Source organism: Bos indicus x Bos taurus, chromosome 24 (genome assembly GCF_003369695.1).
Source record: "Bos indicus x Bos taurus breed Angus x Brahman F1 hybrid chromosome 24, Bos_hybrid_MaternalHap_v2.0, whole genome shotgun sequence".
NCBI lineage: Eukaryota > Metazoa > Chordata > Mammalia > Artiodactyla > Bovidae > Bos > Bos indicus x Bos taurus.
This window is the reverse complement of record NC_040099.1, coordinates 45,925,409-45,941,822: the sequence shown is the minus strand read 5'-3', so window position 1 is coordinate 45,941,822 and position 16,414 is coordinate 45,925,409. Positions and strand designations below refer to the sequence as shown.

The window sequence follows — 16,414 nt, the reverse complement described above, 5'->3', positions numbered from 1 at the left end:
AAAGAGAAAGGTGGGGAAAAGGCAGGGAAGAAGATAAATTGGAAGTATGAGGTTAATAGTTATGTATTACTATTTATAGAATAGATAAACAACAGTCAGCTCCTATATAGCACAGGGAACTATATTCAGTATCTTGTAATAACCTGTAATGGAAAAGAATCCGCAAAATAATATATAGGTAGATGTATAACTAAATCACTTTGCTGTATGCCTGAAACTGATACAACATGGTAGATCAACTGTGCCTCAATAAAAAATAATAGTTTCAAATATGAAGGCCATAGGTAGATGGCCTCAAATATGAAAGAACTCAGGAAATACTGATGCCCTCCCTTCTGAGCCATTTTGGTGAAAGATCATGAATTGATGAAATCCAGCCAACCAAGAAATGAACCAGAATACAAATCTTAGGGATGGAAAAGCTATGGTAACAGGACTGGTAGTCAGCATCGCATTTATTTTAATAGAGTTAAGACAAAACAACTAGGGGAATTATGATTGGAGAACAGTGTGTGTTATAGATGCAAATTAAGTAAAAATAATGTAAAATTATTGAGAAGGAGATGGAGGTACAGTAGGGCTAATCCTTTCACCACAGGCTGTCAAGTATCTGAAACTAAGACTGAAATAGATCATTAAAACATTTTAATGTCTCAGTCCTCTTATTTTCATAAACTCCTTTTTAACTTTGGAAGGGTCTTTTAGGAATTAATTTTTCCTGTGCTAGAGAAACAATCATTTGAAATTCAGCAATTCCTTCAGCTTCCTTTCAGTTTCCTTTTCTTCTGTGAAATTTAGCTAAAATTAGGCTTGATATTTTATTTTTATATTATGTTATTTATTTTTAAAATTTTTGCTGTGCTGGGTCTCTGTGGTGGTGCATGGGCTTTCTACTAGTTGCAGTGTGCGAAGGCGTCTCCTGTGGTGGAACACGGGATCTAGCGTGCGCAGGCTCAGTAGTTACGGTCTGCAGCCTCTCTAGTTGAGGTGTGTGGGCTCCGTAGCCGCGGCATATGCGCTCAGTTGCCCCGCAGCGTGCGGAATCTTAGTTCCCTGAGCAGGGATTGTACCCATATCCCCTGCATTGGAAGGCAAATTCTTAACCAGTGGACCACCACGGAAGTCCCAGTACTTTATTTTTAAATAGTGTATAGAATATAGCTTTTAGAACTGATGCTTTTGAACTGTGGTGTTGGAGAAGACTCTTGAGAGCCCCTTGGACTGCAAGGAAATCCAACCAGTCCATCCTAAAGGAAATTAGTCCTGAATATTCATTGGAAGGACTGATGTTGAAGCTGAAACTCCAATATGTTGGGCACCTAGTAAGAACTGACTCCTTGGAAAAGACCCTGATGCTGGGAAAGATTGAAGGCAGGAGGAGAAGGGCATGATAGAGGATGAGATGGTTGGATGGCATCACCAACTCAATGGACATGAGTTTGAGTAAGCTCCGGGAGTTGGTGATGGCCAGGGAAGCCTGGAGTGCTGCAGTCCATGGGGTTGCAAAGAGTTGGACACGACTGAACAACTGAACTGAACTGATAGAATATAGTCTCCTTCTTTTAAATGAGACTATTATATTACTCATGCCTATCTGTCCATCCATCCTGCTTGCATATCTGTGTAAGGGAATGCCCATTACAATCATCACCGAATGTTAATACTAATTATTTTAGTTGGTGGATTTTGGACAGTTTGTTGCTTTCTTCTTTGTATTTTTCTTTTTGCTTATTTTTGAACAGTGAGCATGTATCATTTTAATAAAGTGGATAAGGTTATTATTTAGAAAAGACAGATGAGAGTGGGAGAAACTATATAACATGTAAGAATAAAAATTGATATGTATAATATATGAAGAACTTCTACAAAACAATAGGAAAAAGGTAAAATGTTCAGTTAAAAAAATTGGGGTGATATGCCTATGTAACTCAAAAAATAACATATGGAAATAAATATATAAAATGCATAATCACTGAGATCAAGGAAAAGTAAATTTAAATGAGACCTTTTTTTCAAACCTCTCTTACTAAAGTCTAGTGAGGACTGATAATATACAGTGTTGGGGAGGGCTTCTGGGAATGGGAGTGCTTGCACACTTTTGGTGAAAATATAAATTGAGAAGGCTCTTTTGGAGGGCAATTCAACACTGTTTTCCAACATTTAAAAGATATATTCTTCTGATCTAGTAAATCCACTTTCTCAGAAGTCCTAGCTTAGCTAGAGAAACATTCTCAGGGATGCCCATGAATATCTGCCTGAGGATGTTCATTTAACTCTTCTTAGCAGTAGTGAAAAGCAAAGCAATTAGGGTGACCTTGAACTGTGGAAGATGCCTAATTATGAACATGGTAGTTGGCATGTACTGATAAAGAAAGATCTATGTGACAGATCTATTACTAGGTGAAAAACAGAACAGCAAATAATACAATGACCTCAGTTATATAACTAGAAAAAGCTGTGTGTTTGTGAGAGATGACTATGGAAATGCAGAGAAAGACTGGGAGGATACACAGCAGTCTTAGCAGTGGCTCCTCCTGGGGAGGGGCATGGGGTTGGGGGAGAGCATGAAGGGAAGCGTTTGTGTTTTATTTCATATGACTTTGTGTTGTTTGAATCTTTTGCTGTGAGAATGTATTCATATAATATTTAAAAAATTTTTTAACTTGGGTATATGAACCTAAAGATCCATAACTTGATAGTAGGATTTAGATAAAACTGGGGCTGGGACACAAAGTGGAAATGGTGACAGAGGCCGTGGGGAGCAGGAAAGGGGGAAAAGGGATATTTTGTGCTTTAGACAGACCCATAATACCACACCAAGTAACAGCATTCCTGTGAGACATGCTGACTGCAGGGTTTCTGTTGTGAAATTCTCATCTCCTTGGTACAGTTTAGCTACATATTTGAATTGACCGTGAACAGAGAACTCTAAGGGCTTCCCTGTGGCACAGCTGGTAAAGAATCTGCCCACAATGTGGGAGACCTGGGTTCGATTCCTGGGTTGGGAAGATCCCCTGGAGAAGGGAAAGGCTACCTACTCCAGTATTCTGGCCTAGAGAATTCTATGGACTGTATAGCCCATGTGGCCACAAAGAGTCAGACACAACTGAGCAACTTTCACAACATAACATGTCCTTTAATAGGTGAACAAATAAACAAACTGTAGTACAGCTTTACCATGGAATATCATTCATCGATAAGAAGAAATGGGCTATCCAGCCACAAAAGGACATGGGAGAATCTTAAAAACATATTGCTAAGTAAAAGAAGTCAGTCTGAAAAAGCTACATACCATGTGATTCCAACTATGTGACATTCCGGAAAAAACAGAACTATGGAGACAATAAAAAGGAGAACTCTATGGGGCTTCCCTGTTGGCTCAGTCAGTAAAGAATCTGCCTGTAATGCAGGAGACCTCTTAGGTTGGTAAAAGGATACTCATAGAGAAGATGGGAGGGGTGGGCCTAAGGAGTGCAGCATTTGACGGAAGTATCCTTTACTCCACTTAAAATGTATATATTTCATATCTGTATAGATTTGTGTAGACTATAAACATATATGTGTATATATATACACACATATATATGTATATACATCTTTTTGGATCAGAGTTTGGAAAATTATTCTGTAATGTAGTAACCTGTGCTGGTCAAGGAACTGTACTTGGTTTGGCCTTAATTATTCATGCTATAGACTTTTTGCTGGAGAAGAACACTGTAGAGATGGAGGTCACTGGTCTTTTACAATTCTTCCTGGTTCTGTAGTAGGAGTTTCACATTTTAGAGAATTGTGAGCTTCTATGTAAAAGGTGCAGTTTTGCCTTCAAGGGAAGTGCCATGTGTCATAAATAAGAATCAGCCCTGAGAAGGACTCAGAACTCTCTCTCCTGTTCTCCTTAGGGCATCAATTGAAGAGAAATATGGCAAAGATCTGCTCAGCCTCGCTAGGAAGAAGCCATGTGGACAGTCTGAGACCAAGTAGGTTCCATGTTTCTTTCTGGTTTCCAGGTTGTCTGATACCACTCAGGAGCCCCATCACTTCATCAGACAGACCTGGCCAGTAGGGTGAAATGTGTTGGGTGAAAAAAATGTTTACTTTTTTTCTTATTTCTAGTTGTGAAAAACAGAAATACAGAAAGAAATCTAAAATGAACTATGAAGCCATAACTCAATATTTTCTAAATTTTCCTTTGAAGTCCTTTTCTGTGTATACTTTTTATAGGTAGAATTATGCATAATTTTATGCTAGAAATTCAGTAGAGTGTATTATTGTTTTGTATATATATTTGTATATGTGTACATATTGTATGAAACACATAGTTTGTAATTGTTACGAGAGACTGTCTTTGCATCATTTCATAGTTCTCACCATTGATGTGAGGATTCTGTACCTCGACTATTCATTCTTCCATCATTCATTGAACACTCTTGAGGATACAGAGATGTCCAGACATGGTGCCTGCTTTGGGAACACAGTCCCTCATTTGCAAGGCTGACTTGGGCAATCATATGGGATCGCAAATGTAGATGGGCTTCAGAACCGGTTTACTATCTTTGTGTTGATACGTCATGTCTGACTCTGTGTGACCCCATGGGCTGTAGCCTGCCAGGCTCCTCTGTCCGTGGGATTCTCCAGGCAAGAATACTGGAGTAGGTAGCCCTTTTTTTCTCCAGGGATCCTCCCGACGCAGGGATCAAACCCACATCTCTTGCATTTCCTTCATTACCAGGAGGATTCTTACTCTTTGCTGTCACTATTTGAAATTCTTAGTGATTTATAAACAAAGAATGGCACATTTTTGTTTTGCAGTGGGCCTCACAAATTATGTAGATATTCCTAGCACGTGGAAACTTCTAGATTCCTTCCATACGTAGCATACTGAGGGAGACTTGGGGAAAATAGTTTAGGCAGACCTTTGCAGATCTCTGCAGATGTAATCGTACCTCATGCTGTCGTGCACACTGCTTTGTGCTGTAGACAGCGGCAAACCTGCCTTGAGGTCTGTGTCTGCTCAGAGGCAGTATTGGGGCAGACAAGACATTGCCCTTCCCTTTCTCTTCTCTTGATCCTAAGACACGTACACCTGCACCCGCACACCCACTCATCCCAGGTTGCAAAGTACTGGATTACGGAGGAGGAGGAAAACATTGGGAGATATTCAAAGTATTAATAGTTACATAAGTCTTAAAAAGGGGCCGCTGCATCTGTGGCTCAGTCAGTGGTAAGGAATCTGCCTGCCCATGCAGGAGACTCTGGTTCAATCCCGGGATCAGGAGGATCCCCTGGAGAAGGGAAGGGCAACCCACTCCACTATTCATGCCTGGAGAATTCCATGGACAGAGAAGCCTGGCGAGCTACAGTCCATGGGGTCACAAAGAGCTGGACCCAACTGAGCAACTGAGCATGCTACAAGCCTTAAAAAATATGTTACCCTCAGACATAGGACATTAGTACATGGAGAATTTTTTGTTGATTATATTATTTGATTATATTATTTATCTTTCTGATGTTTTAAATGTAAAAACACACTGAAAATTAAAAAGGCAAACATAATGAATGGCTGTGAATCCATCACTTAAACTTAACAATTATTCATACACATCATATTTTCTTAATGTAATTTTTTTATGAATTTAAATCTGGAGTCAACTAGATTTTACTAGTAATTAGCCATATTTATAGACCCAGATAATCACGATGGTGTGATCACTGACCTAGAGCCAGACATCCTGGAATGTGAAGTCAAGTGGGCCTTAGAAAGCATCACTACGAACAAAGCTGGTGGAGGTGATGGAATTCCAGTTGAGCTATTTCAAATCCTGAAAGATGATGCTGTGAAAGTGCTGCACTCAATATGCCAGCAAATTTGGAAAACTCAGCAGTGGCCACAGGACTGGAAAAGGTCAGTTTTCATTCCAATCCCGAAGAAAGGCAATGCCAAAGAATGCTCAAACTACCGCACAATTGCACTCATCTCACATGCTAGTAAAGTAATGCTCAAAATTCTCCAAGCCAGGCTTCAGCAATATGAGAACTGTGAACTTCCAGATGTTCAAGCTGGTTTTAGAAAAGGCAGAAGAAACAGATCAAATTGCCAACATCTGCTGGATCATCGAAAAAGCAAGAGAGTTCCAGAAAAACATCTATTTCTGCTTTATTGACTATGCCAAAGCCTTTGACTGTGTGGATGACAATAAACTGGAAAATTCTGAATTCAGAGATGGGAATACCAGACCACTTGAACTGCCTCTTGAGAAATCTATATGCAGGTCAGGAAGCAACAGTTAGAACTGGACATGGAACAACAGACTGGTTCCAAATAGGAAAGGGGGTATGTCAAGGCTGTATATTGTCACCCTGCTTATTTAACTTCTATGCAGAGTACATCATGAGAAACGCTGGACTGGAAGAAGCACAAGCTGGAATCAAGATTGCCGAGAGAAATATCAATAACCTCAGATGTGGAGATGACACCACCCTTATGGCAGAAAGTGAAGAGGAACTGAAAAGCCTCTTGATGAAAGTGAAAGTGGAGAGTGAAAAAGTTGGCTTAAAGCTCAACATTCAGAAAACGAAGATGATGGCATCTGGTCCCATCACTTCATGGGAAATAGATGGGGAAACAGTGAAAACAGCCTCAGACTTTATTTTTCTGGGCTCCAAAATCACTGCAGATGGTGACTGCAGCCATGAAATTAAAAGACGCTTACTCCTTGGAAGGAAAGTTATGACCAACCTAGATAGCATATTCAAAAGCAGAGACATTACTTTGCCAACAAAGGTCCGTCTAGTCAAGGCTATAGTTTTTCCTGTGGTCATGTATGGATGTGAGAGTTGGACTGTGAAGAAGGCTGAGCGCTGAAGAATTGATGCTTTTGAACTGTGGTGTTGGAGAAGACTCTTGAGAGTCCCTTGGACTGCAAGGAGATCCAACCAGTCCATTCTGAAGAAGATCAGCCCTGGGATTTCTTTGGAAGGAATGAGGCTGAAGCTGCAACTCCAGTACTTTGGCCACCTCATGCGAAGAGTTGACTCATTGGAAAAGACTCTGATACTGGGAGGGATTGGGGGCAGGAGGAGAAGGGGACATCAGAGGATGAGATGGCTGGATGGCATCGCTGACTCGATGGACATGAGTCTGGGTGAACTCCGGGAGTTGGTGATAGACAGGGAGGCCTGGCGTGCTGCGATTCATGGGGTCGCAAAGAGTCGGACACGACTGAGCGACTGAACTGAACTGATAGATGAAACTCTGAGTTCTAGAGTTGGTCATTGTCACAGACATGTCACTGTTTCTAGGCTGTTTCAGGGGACAGATTTTATTTTGTTTATTATTTATTTATCTATTTGGCTGTCTTGGGTTTTAACTGCAGCCAGCAGACTCCCTAGTTGTGCTGTATGACTTAGTTGCTCCCTGGTATGTGGGATCTTCAGTCCCCAACCAGGGGTCGAACCCATGACCCCTGCATTGCAACACATATTCTTAACTGCTGGATTACTGGGGAAGTCCCAGGGGACAGATTTTAAAAGCTTGAGTTCATATTGATATGTCTAATTCAAATTTAATTTATAATTCACTTCTTATATTTTATATTTATTTCCTCTTAACATAGAAAATCTTGGTTCCTGATAACATTATCATAATTATTGGCTTTGTATGACAATATATATTAAAATGTTTCAAAATGATATTAATACAGCTACTAACAATGAAACTTCTGAATGAAACATTTCTTTACAGTGCTTTTTGCAGTTCCTCTTGCAGTTCCTCTTGACCTTGTATACCACTAAGAATATTGTTTTCTAAGGTCACTTATGGAGAAGGCAATGGCACCCCACTCCAGCACTCTTGCCTGGAAAATCCCATGGATGGAGGAGCCTGATAGGCTGCAGTCCATGGGGTTGTTAAGAGTAGGACACGACTGAGCGACTTCACTTTCACTTTTCACTTTCATGCATTGGAGAAGGAAATGGCAACCCACTCCAGTGTTCTTGCCTGGAGAATCCCAGGGATGGGGCAGCCTGGTGGGCTGCTGTCTATGGGGTTGCACAGAGTTGGACACGACTGAAGCAATGTAGCAGTAAGGTCACTTAAAATACTATTTTCTCTGTGTGATTATGTAAGCAGTTTCATATACAGTTAAGTTTGTTTGTTTGTTTTAAATGTTCAGATCACATCAGATCAGTCGCTCAGTCGTGTCCGACTCTTTGCAACCCCGTGAATCGCAGCACGCCAGGCCTCCCTGTCCATCACCAACTCCCAGAGGTCACCCAGACTCATGTCCATCGAGTCAGGGATGCCATCCAGCCATCTCATTCTCTGTCATCCCCTTCTCCTCCTGCCCCCAATCCCTCCCAGCATCAGAGTCTTTTCCAATGAGTCAGCTCTTTGCATGAGGTGGCCAAAGGACTGGAGTTTCAGCTTTAGCATCAGTCCTTCCAAAGAAATTCCAGGGCTGATCTCCTTGAGAATGGACCGGTTGGATCTCCTTGCAGTCCAAGGGACTCTCAAGAGTCTTCTCCAACACCACAGTTCAAAAGCATCAATTCTTCAGCACTCAGCCTTCTTCACAGTCCAACTCTCACATCCATACATGACCACAGGAAAAACCATAGCCTTGACTAGACGAACCTTTGTTGGCAAAGTAATGTCTCTGCTTTTGAATATGCTATCTAGGTTGGTCATAACTTTCCTTTTTCTTGCATGATTTAGCTTCATGTTTTTGAATATGTAAAACATTTCCATATTCACATGTCAGACCTACATACTATTAGGGTTAGGTAAGTTTCATTCAAGGACAGTTTCTGTAGTTTCAAGGAAGATTAGTTTCTGTAGTTTCAAGGAAGAAGGGGCCAAAAAAAAAAAAAGAGGTCAGTGGATCTAAAGCCTTGTTTATCATAAAGAAATCATAAGTCATTTGGAAAGATATCCAAAAAGTTTTTAGGTGATGTGAGGGAGAATAGCCATGTTCTCTCACATAGTATTGCTTGGAAAACATATTTAGCAGAATGAGTCTGATGCAAAGTGGTATTTCTTATATTCTTGTGTGTTTGATTTATAACTTGGTAAATTTTTCAAGAGACTCTAGCACCAATCTCTTCTGTGAAAAAAGCTCGTCAGTTTTCCTTCTAAGAATTTCTCCGAGAGGAAGGTGAATAGGATATGAGACCTGCAGACTATAATTCCAAGGTTGAAGTGAAAGGCCTTTCAGGTACTTCTGGTTTTGTCACCTCCAGGATGCTCTTTAGGAAGATTTCCTCAATGAACGTGCACAACTTTGCTTGTTCAGGGCCTAGGTAGGATTTTTTTCTGCCTCATTGACCACTTTGAGAGACTTCGTAGCTTCTGGTGGGCCCTTTTAAGGTTTAAGGCCAAAGTGTTTGTAAGAGTGGCGGGATATTTTCTCTTCCCACAGTTAAGGAGAACACCTGGGAGGAGAGGGCAGGGACACAGTGAGAACATCATCCCCAAGGTCCACATTCACTCCTCGGATTGTTGTCACCATCTAAACACGAGCAGCAATGAAGTGATGCTGCAGGACAACAACTGCTGCTGCTGCTGAGTCGCTCAGTCGTGTCCGACTCTGCGCGACCCCAGAGACGGCAGCCCACCAGGCTCCTCCGTCCCTGGGATTTTCCAGGCAAGAGTACTGGAGTGGGGTGCCATTGCCTTCTCCGGCAGGACAACAAAGGTGATGACAAATAAAGAGAGTTTGGGCTGCTCTATTAGTGGCCTTTTAACCAGTCACTTAGGCTGGGGGAAAAAGTTTAGACTCCGAACAGACTTCATCTCTGTCACTTTCCAGCTTCACAGCTCATTATGGGGAAAGACTTCCAGTTCTATCTGAGGCCAAGACCAGCTTTCTCTCTCGCTAATTCCAGTCATAAGTCTGCTCTTGAGTGAGGCTCGTGCATCTTACTGGACCAGTTGTGCGTTTGTTTAGACACGGACACTTTCTGGTGCATTTTCCTTGAGAAATTGTATCATAAGGCAGGGAAAGTGTACAGAGACTGTGCAGTTAAAGTTTTTCTGCTTAACGTGTTGGTAATAATTGGGAATGTTTATATGAGAAAAGGCAGGGCGACATAAGGACTCTTTGTTTGAGGATGAATAAGCAGAATGGGAAAAATGAGGTGTAGTTAAAAAGAAGGGGCCAAAAAAAAAAAAAAAAAAGAAGAGGCCAGCCAAAAGATACAAGGCTTTTTAGTTTGTAAGACAGCAGAACTTGCCACCTACATGTATATGTGTAGAATACAATCCGTGATCCTACGCTGTTGTGGCTACGGGCTGGGACCATGACTTCACTTAGTCCCATTTCTTCTTGAGTGGCTGGAGTGATCCCAGTGAGGTCTGCATTCGTGAGGGCAGTGATGAGCAAGAGAATCCCAAGAGCCACTTCACCTCAAAAGGAAGCTTGTTAAGGAAGTGTAGGACGGGAAGAACTAAAACCACGAGCAAGGGGAGCTATAAGGGAGGAGGAGCCATGGGAGAGAAGGGAGGAAATTGAGAGAAGGTATGAACGGTGAGTCATGGTCTTCTCCACAGAAACTGTGAAGTAAGAAATGTGTCTTGTTTTAAGCTGCTAAATTTGTGGTAGTTTGTTCTTCTGTGATAGAGCACTGTATTCATGACTGTCTCTTCCGTTGAGACTCTTAAGTCCGTGGCAATGTCTGTCTTGTACCACTGAATCACCAACATCTGACACCATGCCTGGCCCATAGTTTATGTGCAATAAACATGTGAGGACTGAAGAATGGATGGAAAAGGAGGTGATCGGGAATCCCTCTTTTATTGGCTTTTATCCATATTTTGGGCTGGATGAATCACAAGCTGGAATCAAGATTGCCGGGAGAAATATCAGCAACCTCAGACATGCAGATGATACCATGGCAGAAAGTGAAGAGGAATTAAAGAGCCTCTTGATGAGAGTGAAACAGGAGAGAGAAAAAACTGGCTTAAAACTCAACGTTCAAAAAACTAAGATCATGGCATCTGGTCCCATTATTTCATGGCAAATAGAAGGGGAAAAAGTGGAAGCAGTGACAGATTTTATTTCACCGTGGACGGTGACTGAGGCCATGAACTTAAAAGATGCTTGCTTCTTGGAAGGAAAGCTATGACAGACTGAGACAGTGTATTTAAAAGCAGAGACATCACTTTGCCGACAAAGGTCTTTCTAGTCAAAGCTATGGTTTTTCCAGTAGTCATATATGGATGTGAGAGTTGCAGCATAAAGAATGCCGAAGAATTGATGTGTTCAAACTGTGATGCTGGAGAAGACTCTTGAGAGTCCCTTGGACTGCAAGGAGATCAAACCCAGTCAATCCTAAAGGAAATCAACCCTGAATATTCATTGGAAGGACTGATGCTGAAACTCCAATACTTTGGCCACCTGATGCAAAGAGCCAACTCGTTGGCAAAGACCCTAGTGCTGGGAAAGACTGAAGCAAATGGAGAAGAGGGCGACAGAGGATGAGATGGTTAGATAGCTTCACCAACTCAATGGATGTGAATCTGAGCAAACTCTGGAAGATAGTGAAAGAAGGGAAGCCTGGCATGCTGCAGCCCATGGGGTTGCAAAGAGTTGGACATAGCAACTGAACAACAAAAACAACATCCATATTTCTAATTATCATACTTTAAGGAATAATTTGTATCATTATGAGAAATGGATCATAACTCCTATATTATCCTTGGGGAAAATGAAGCATAAAGAATTTTGGCATCTGGCTCTACCCAGATGGACAGTAAAGCATTTATGATGCTTGGGCCTGGGACTGAGGGGCAATAGAGAGGAAACTAGACTGAAGAAGCATTGATCTTTTGTTGTCTTCTCAAGCTCATGGGCAAAGATCAGATCACAGGCTATCAGTTAAGATGTAGTCTGGGAGAAACATACAGTGGCATTATAATAAGGTTATACAGCCAATTTCCAGAACTGAAGCTATACACGTGCTTTTATTTTTTTTTTAGCACCCTGAAGCGAGCCCTTGAAGTCTTCAAGCAGCGTAAGTGATTCCTTAAAAATGCATTTGCTGTCCTTGGTGAGCTCTGTGTTTGTCATCACAGCTGCGTTTTAACTTGAACAGCTCATACTGGTTTAAAAAATAAAATAGAGCAACTTGGTGATAAATAGCCCTTCAGAGCTGAAATGAGTTGGAGAACTGTCTACACCTGCACTTCATGATGTGCATTTGACTCATTTCAGGCAGTGGTTCTCACACTGGGAATCCAGGGTGAGGCCCTGGCACTGGTCTTCAGGGGGTCCTGTCCATTTCTAGCATTCCCTGGGCCTGTGACTCAGAGTTTAAGGCCTTTAAATTTTCTGTCCTTAGTGCCTCTAAGCTAAGGACTTTAACGTGGCACAGTATGTGCTTAACATGTTTCTGTAGCTAGTTGAGTGGTGCTAGATATCTTTCCATTTCATTTCATATAGATCTGCCTCACTCTTATATTTAATGTTTTTTATTCTACAAAATGCAGCATTTCCTCTCAAAAAGTGGTAAATTTCCCCCTACCCGCAGTACTGTTTTTTTCCCATGCTTGCCAATACCAAGAATGTTCGAACTTTAACAATTTTTTTCCAAACTGAAGGATAAAAAGTGATATATTTCTGGATTTAAAAAAAATTTTTTTTTCCAGTAATTTTAAGGCTGAATATGTTTTCAAATGTTAACTGGCCGTTTGGCCAATCTTTTTAAAGATTTCATGCTTTTCAACCATTTTAAAACCCTGGAATATATATATTTATTTTGATTTGAAGTTCTTTTAATATAGCTATTTACTCTGTTGTGTAAATTGCAATTTTTTTTCTAGTTTTTTGGGTCTCTTCTAACACACACAAGTTCAAAATTTTTTCTTAGATCATATCTGTCAATCTTTCTATCTTTAATGCCATCTATAATTTGTGTCCTTGGAACAAGAAAAGTAAAAATTTCAGTTCTTCTATTAGAAAGGTAAGTCATGCTCTTTACAAAGATCTCAGAAAATAAAGGGAAAAATACCAATAATCATTCTATCCAGAGAGAAATTTCTTACAGGCTCATGAGATGTTAGAGATGGGAAGAACCTTAGAGTCCTGTAATGAGAAGTAGGATTGAATTTGAAATTGTAGTGGGTTTAGTACTGTGTGCTAGCATGCAAGCTCCATGAGCTTCTCCCCTGCCTTGGGCACACACCAGGTTAGTGCAGCTCGTGGTGGAAAGCTGCACTAAAGGTTTGCTGGCTTCAGGGTAATGCTGGGTATGTGGAGGGGCTTAATAAATGTTGATGACCAAGTGAAGCAGGTTAACTTTACCACGTGCCCAAGAGTTCTGTCTGTATTTTAACTTTTTATGTGGTTTCTTTGATTTGAATTCAGACATGTGGGTTTGTTTTTTATTCTTTTTGCAGAAGTAGACAATGTGGCACAAAGTCACATCTACCTTGCACAGACTTTAAGAGAAGAAGCCAGGAAGATGGAGGAGTTCAGGGAAAAGCAAAAGTCACAACAAAAAAAGGTTAGATTTATGTGTTACATGGTTTATGCGGTTGGGTTGGGTTTATGTGTTATATCTTACATGTATTAACATGTTGCCTTTCTTCCAGCAGAAAACTCCAGGCTTGTTTTCTCACTGAACTCCTTAGCTCAGCTCCCCTCAAGCGTCCACACTCGTCTTTTAACCTATGAGATTATTTATCGGGAACCATGTGGGCACTCAGTCTAGACAGGGATGCCTCTGTGCCCATTTACATGCTAGGGCAGTTCTTTTTTAACTTGTTGCAAGAATCAGAGGTCCAGCTTGCTTTCCTATCTGCTGCCGCTGTTTAAACTATGACTGGAAAGGGGAAGCCCTGTTTTCATAAGGGTCTAGCACATCCAAGGTGGTGGGTTTTCAGTTCACATTCGTCCTCCTGGTCAAGGTGATATGGATGGGTAAGAAGTGGAGGGGACTCAGTTCTCCCTGGAGCCCAGAATGTAGTCCAACTGCCCTATTTTACAAATAGGGATACAGAGGTCCTGGGAAATTCAAGTCCTTTTGGCTTCAAAACGGATATTATACAGGCTCTTTTTCCTTGATGGGCAGGAGGTGGGAGTAAACAAGAGTTAATAAAACTGGCAAACATTTAGGAAGTTACAAGGATCAAGACAAGAAGTGCAGATTTATATTAAAGTGTTCCTTAGACTAGACCAGCCTCTGTTTTGTCTCCCTTCCATTTTGGTCCTAAAAGATTTGATTTTTTTGGCTGTGCCGAGTCTTTGTTGCTGCAAGGGCTTTTCTCTAGTTGTGTTGCATGGGCTTCTCATGGCAGTGGCTTCTCTCATTGTGGAGCGCAGGCTCTAGGGCCCGCAGGCTTCAGTAGTTACAGCTCGAGGGCTCTAGAGCGCAGGCTCAGTAGTTGTGGTGCGTGGGCTTAGTTGCTCCAAGGCGCATGGAATCTTCCCAGACCAGGTATCGAACCCATGTCCCTGCAAAGGCAGGCAGATTCTTATCCACTGTGCCACCAAGGAAGTCCCCACAGAACTTTTCTTTAACATCTGGTCTCCAAGGTTAGCATGAACTTCATGTGAGAGAGAAACTCTTGCCTAGGTAGCATCTGAACACGCCCACCCAGGTCTCTCCAGACAGCTCTGCATGGACTTCTTGGCAATCTTTCTTCATCCTGGCCCTTTACTGTCTGGAAGTCATTGTCTGCAGTGTATATATCCAGTTAACAGCTGATTTTACCCATGCCTCAATCCCAGCAACTTTGCCTGTGGTTCTAAATCAGAGTCTAATTCCAACCTCTCTTGTGGCGACCTGACATTTGGAGTGGGCGGAGGCGTCTTAAGGGCCTGACTACCTTCTATATACTGTCATTTCATAAGCTGCCCTGACAGCTGTGCCTCTTCTCGGAAGGAAGGGTAGAAACTAACAATTAAGGAACACCATGTTGGGTATTTTCAGACAAATTCAAGGTTCAAGTATCGGGTTTGAGGGTCACATCTGGCCCAAAGTATATGTGTATTACACCCATCTATCTATTGGATGGTCAGACTCTTTACGTCTGCCATTGCAAACCCTGCCTGTTCTCCAGCGGGTTTACAATTTTTCAGCCTTCGACAGCCAGGGTCTGTGCACACATGATTTCCACTAAGAGAAGAAGAGACGTGTTTCCTCACAGTCTTAAGTGCCCTTGGTTTCAGGGAGAGTTTTGTTAATTTTGCAAGGCTTCTGAAACTTCCCTTCCTCGTAAGTTACAAAGACCAAGTTCTCGCAGCTGGAACTATTTTGAATTCTCTTAAGCAACAGCGAAGCCTGGGCTCATTCCACTGCAGTCATCAAAGTTCTCCACGCTGTGTGCTCTCGACAGCAGGAAAACAGCTTCTGAGCTTTCTTTGCCAAGTCCAAAGTTTATTCATAAATTTACAGTTACTTGTATCACAGTGAACTATGGGTTGTTCCACTTCTGTATTTAGATACTTTGAAAAAAAAAAATCAGACTTTTAGAGACTATGTGTCAACGTTAACTTCTCATTTTCACTAGTCAAACCCTGCACGTGTTGGTCTCTCACTTCTTGGAAACTAAGCCATTTCCGTTTATCAAGGAAATCCATCAGTTGGTTTCTTTTAGTGAACTGGGTCAGGGGAGGTATGGCTGGTAGAACTTTTCAGTGAACTAGCTTATAGAACTAGGAGAAGGCAATGGCGACCCACTCAGTACTCTTGCCTGGAAAATCCCATGGACAGAGGAGCCTGGTGGGCCGCAGTCCATGGGGTCACGAAGAGTTGGACACGACTGAGCGACTTCACTTTCGCTTTTCACTTTCATGCATTGGAAAAGGAAATGGCAACCCACTCCAGTGTTCTTGCCTGGAGAATCCCAGGGACGGGGGAGCCTGGTGGGCTGCCGTCTATGGGGTCGCACAGAGTCGGACACGGCTGATACGACTTAGCAGCAGCAGCAGCAGCTTATAGAACTAGTTTTCTGAGGGTGGTGACAAATGCTGCTGTGGCCATCCCTCCCCCAGAGCATAGAGCTTGGCCAGAGAGACTGATGTGACAGTAATCATGTCGGTGGAATGAGCCTTAAAAGATAAGAAAGTGAAGCTGCCAGCTGAACCTGCAGTGGGACACCTAACCTAACTGGTAGGTCTGGGGAGCCTCCTGGAGGCAGTGACCTTGAAGCTAAGGCCAACAGAGTGAAAGATGGTATGAGTGAGGGCAGAGACAAAGAAGGTTCTCAGCCCTGGAGGTGGCAGGCAGGGAGGGATCTTTGGAGCCACGCTCAGGAGGTTTGACGTTTTAGGTGCTGAGGTGCTTTCCCAGCCCAGAGCATCCTAAGCTGAACAAAGGAAGCACGTGGTCAATCACTCTGTCTTCTGGTGCCTACATTATGCTTTACTGTCTCAACTAAGACAAGGATGATCATGGCAGAAGGCCCTGTGTCGAG

At 42.1% G+C, this 16,414-nt stretch overlaps 1 protein-coding gene across 2 annotated transcripts in view; it reads left to right on the top strand.

Moving 5' to 3' along the window:
* PSTPIP2 (proline-serine-threonine phosphatase interacting protein 2) overlaps nt 1–16,414 on the top strand; it is a 94,248-nt gene that overhangs the window by 51,542 nt on the left and 26,292 nt on the right. For both annotated transcript variants that reach the window (XM_027525920.1, XM_027525919.1), the window contains exons 3-5: nt 3,900–3,977; nt 11,975–12,009; nt 13,394–13,500. In XM_027525920.1, coding sequence (XP_027381721.1) covers nt 3,900–3,977; nt 11,975–12,009; nt 13,394–13,500 — 220 coding nt within the window. The remainder of the gene's footprint in view (nt 1–3,899; nt 3,978–11,974; nt 12,010–13,393; nt 13,501–16,414) is intronic.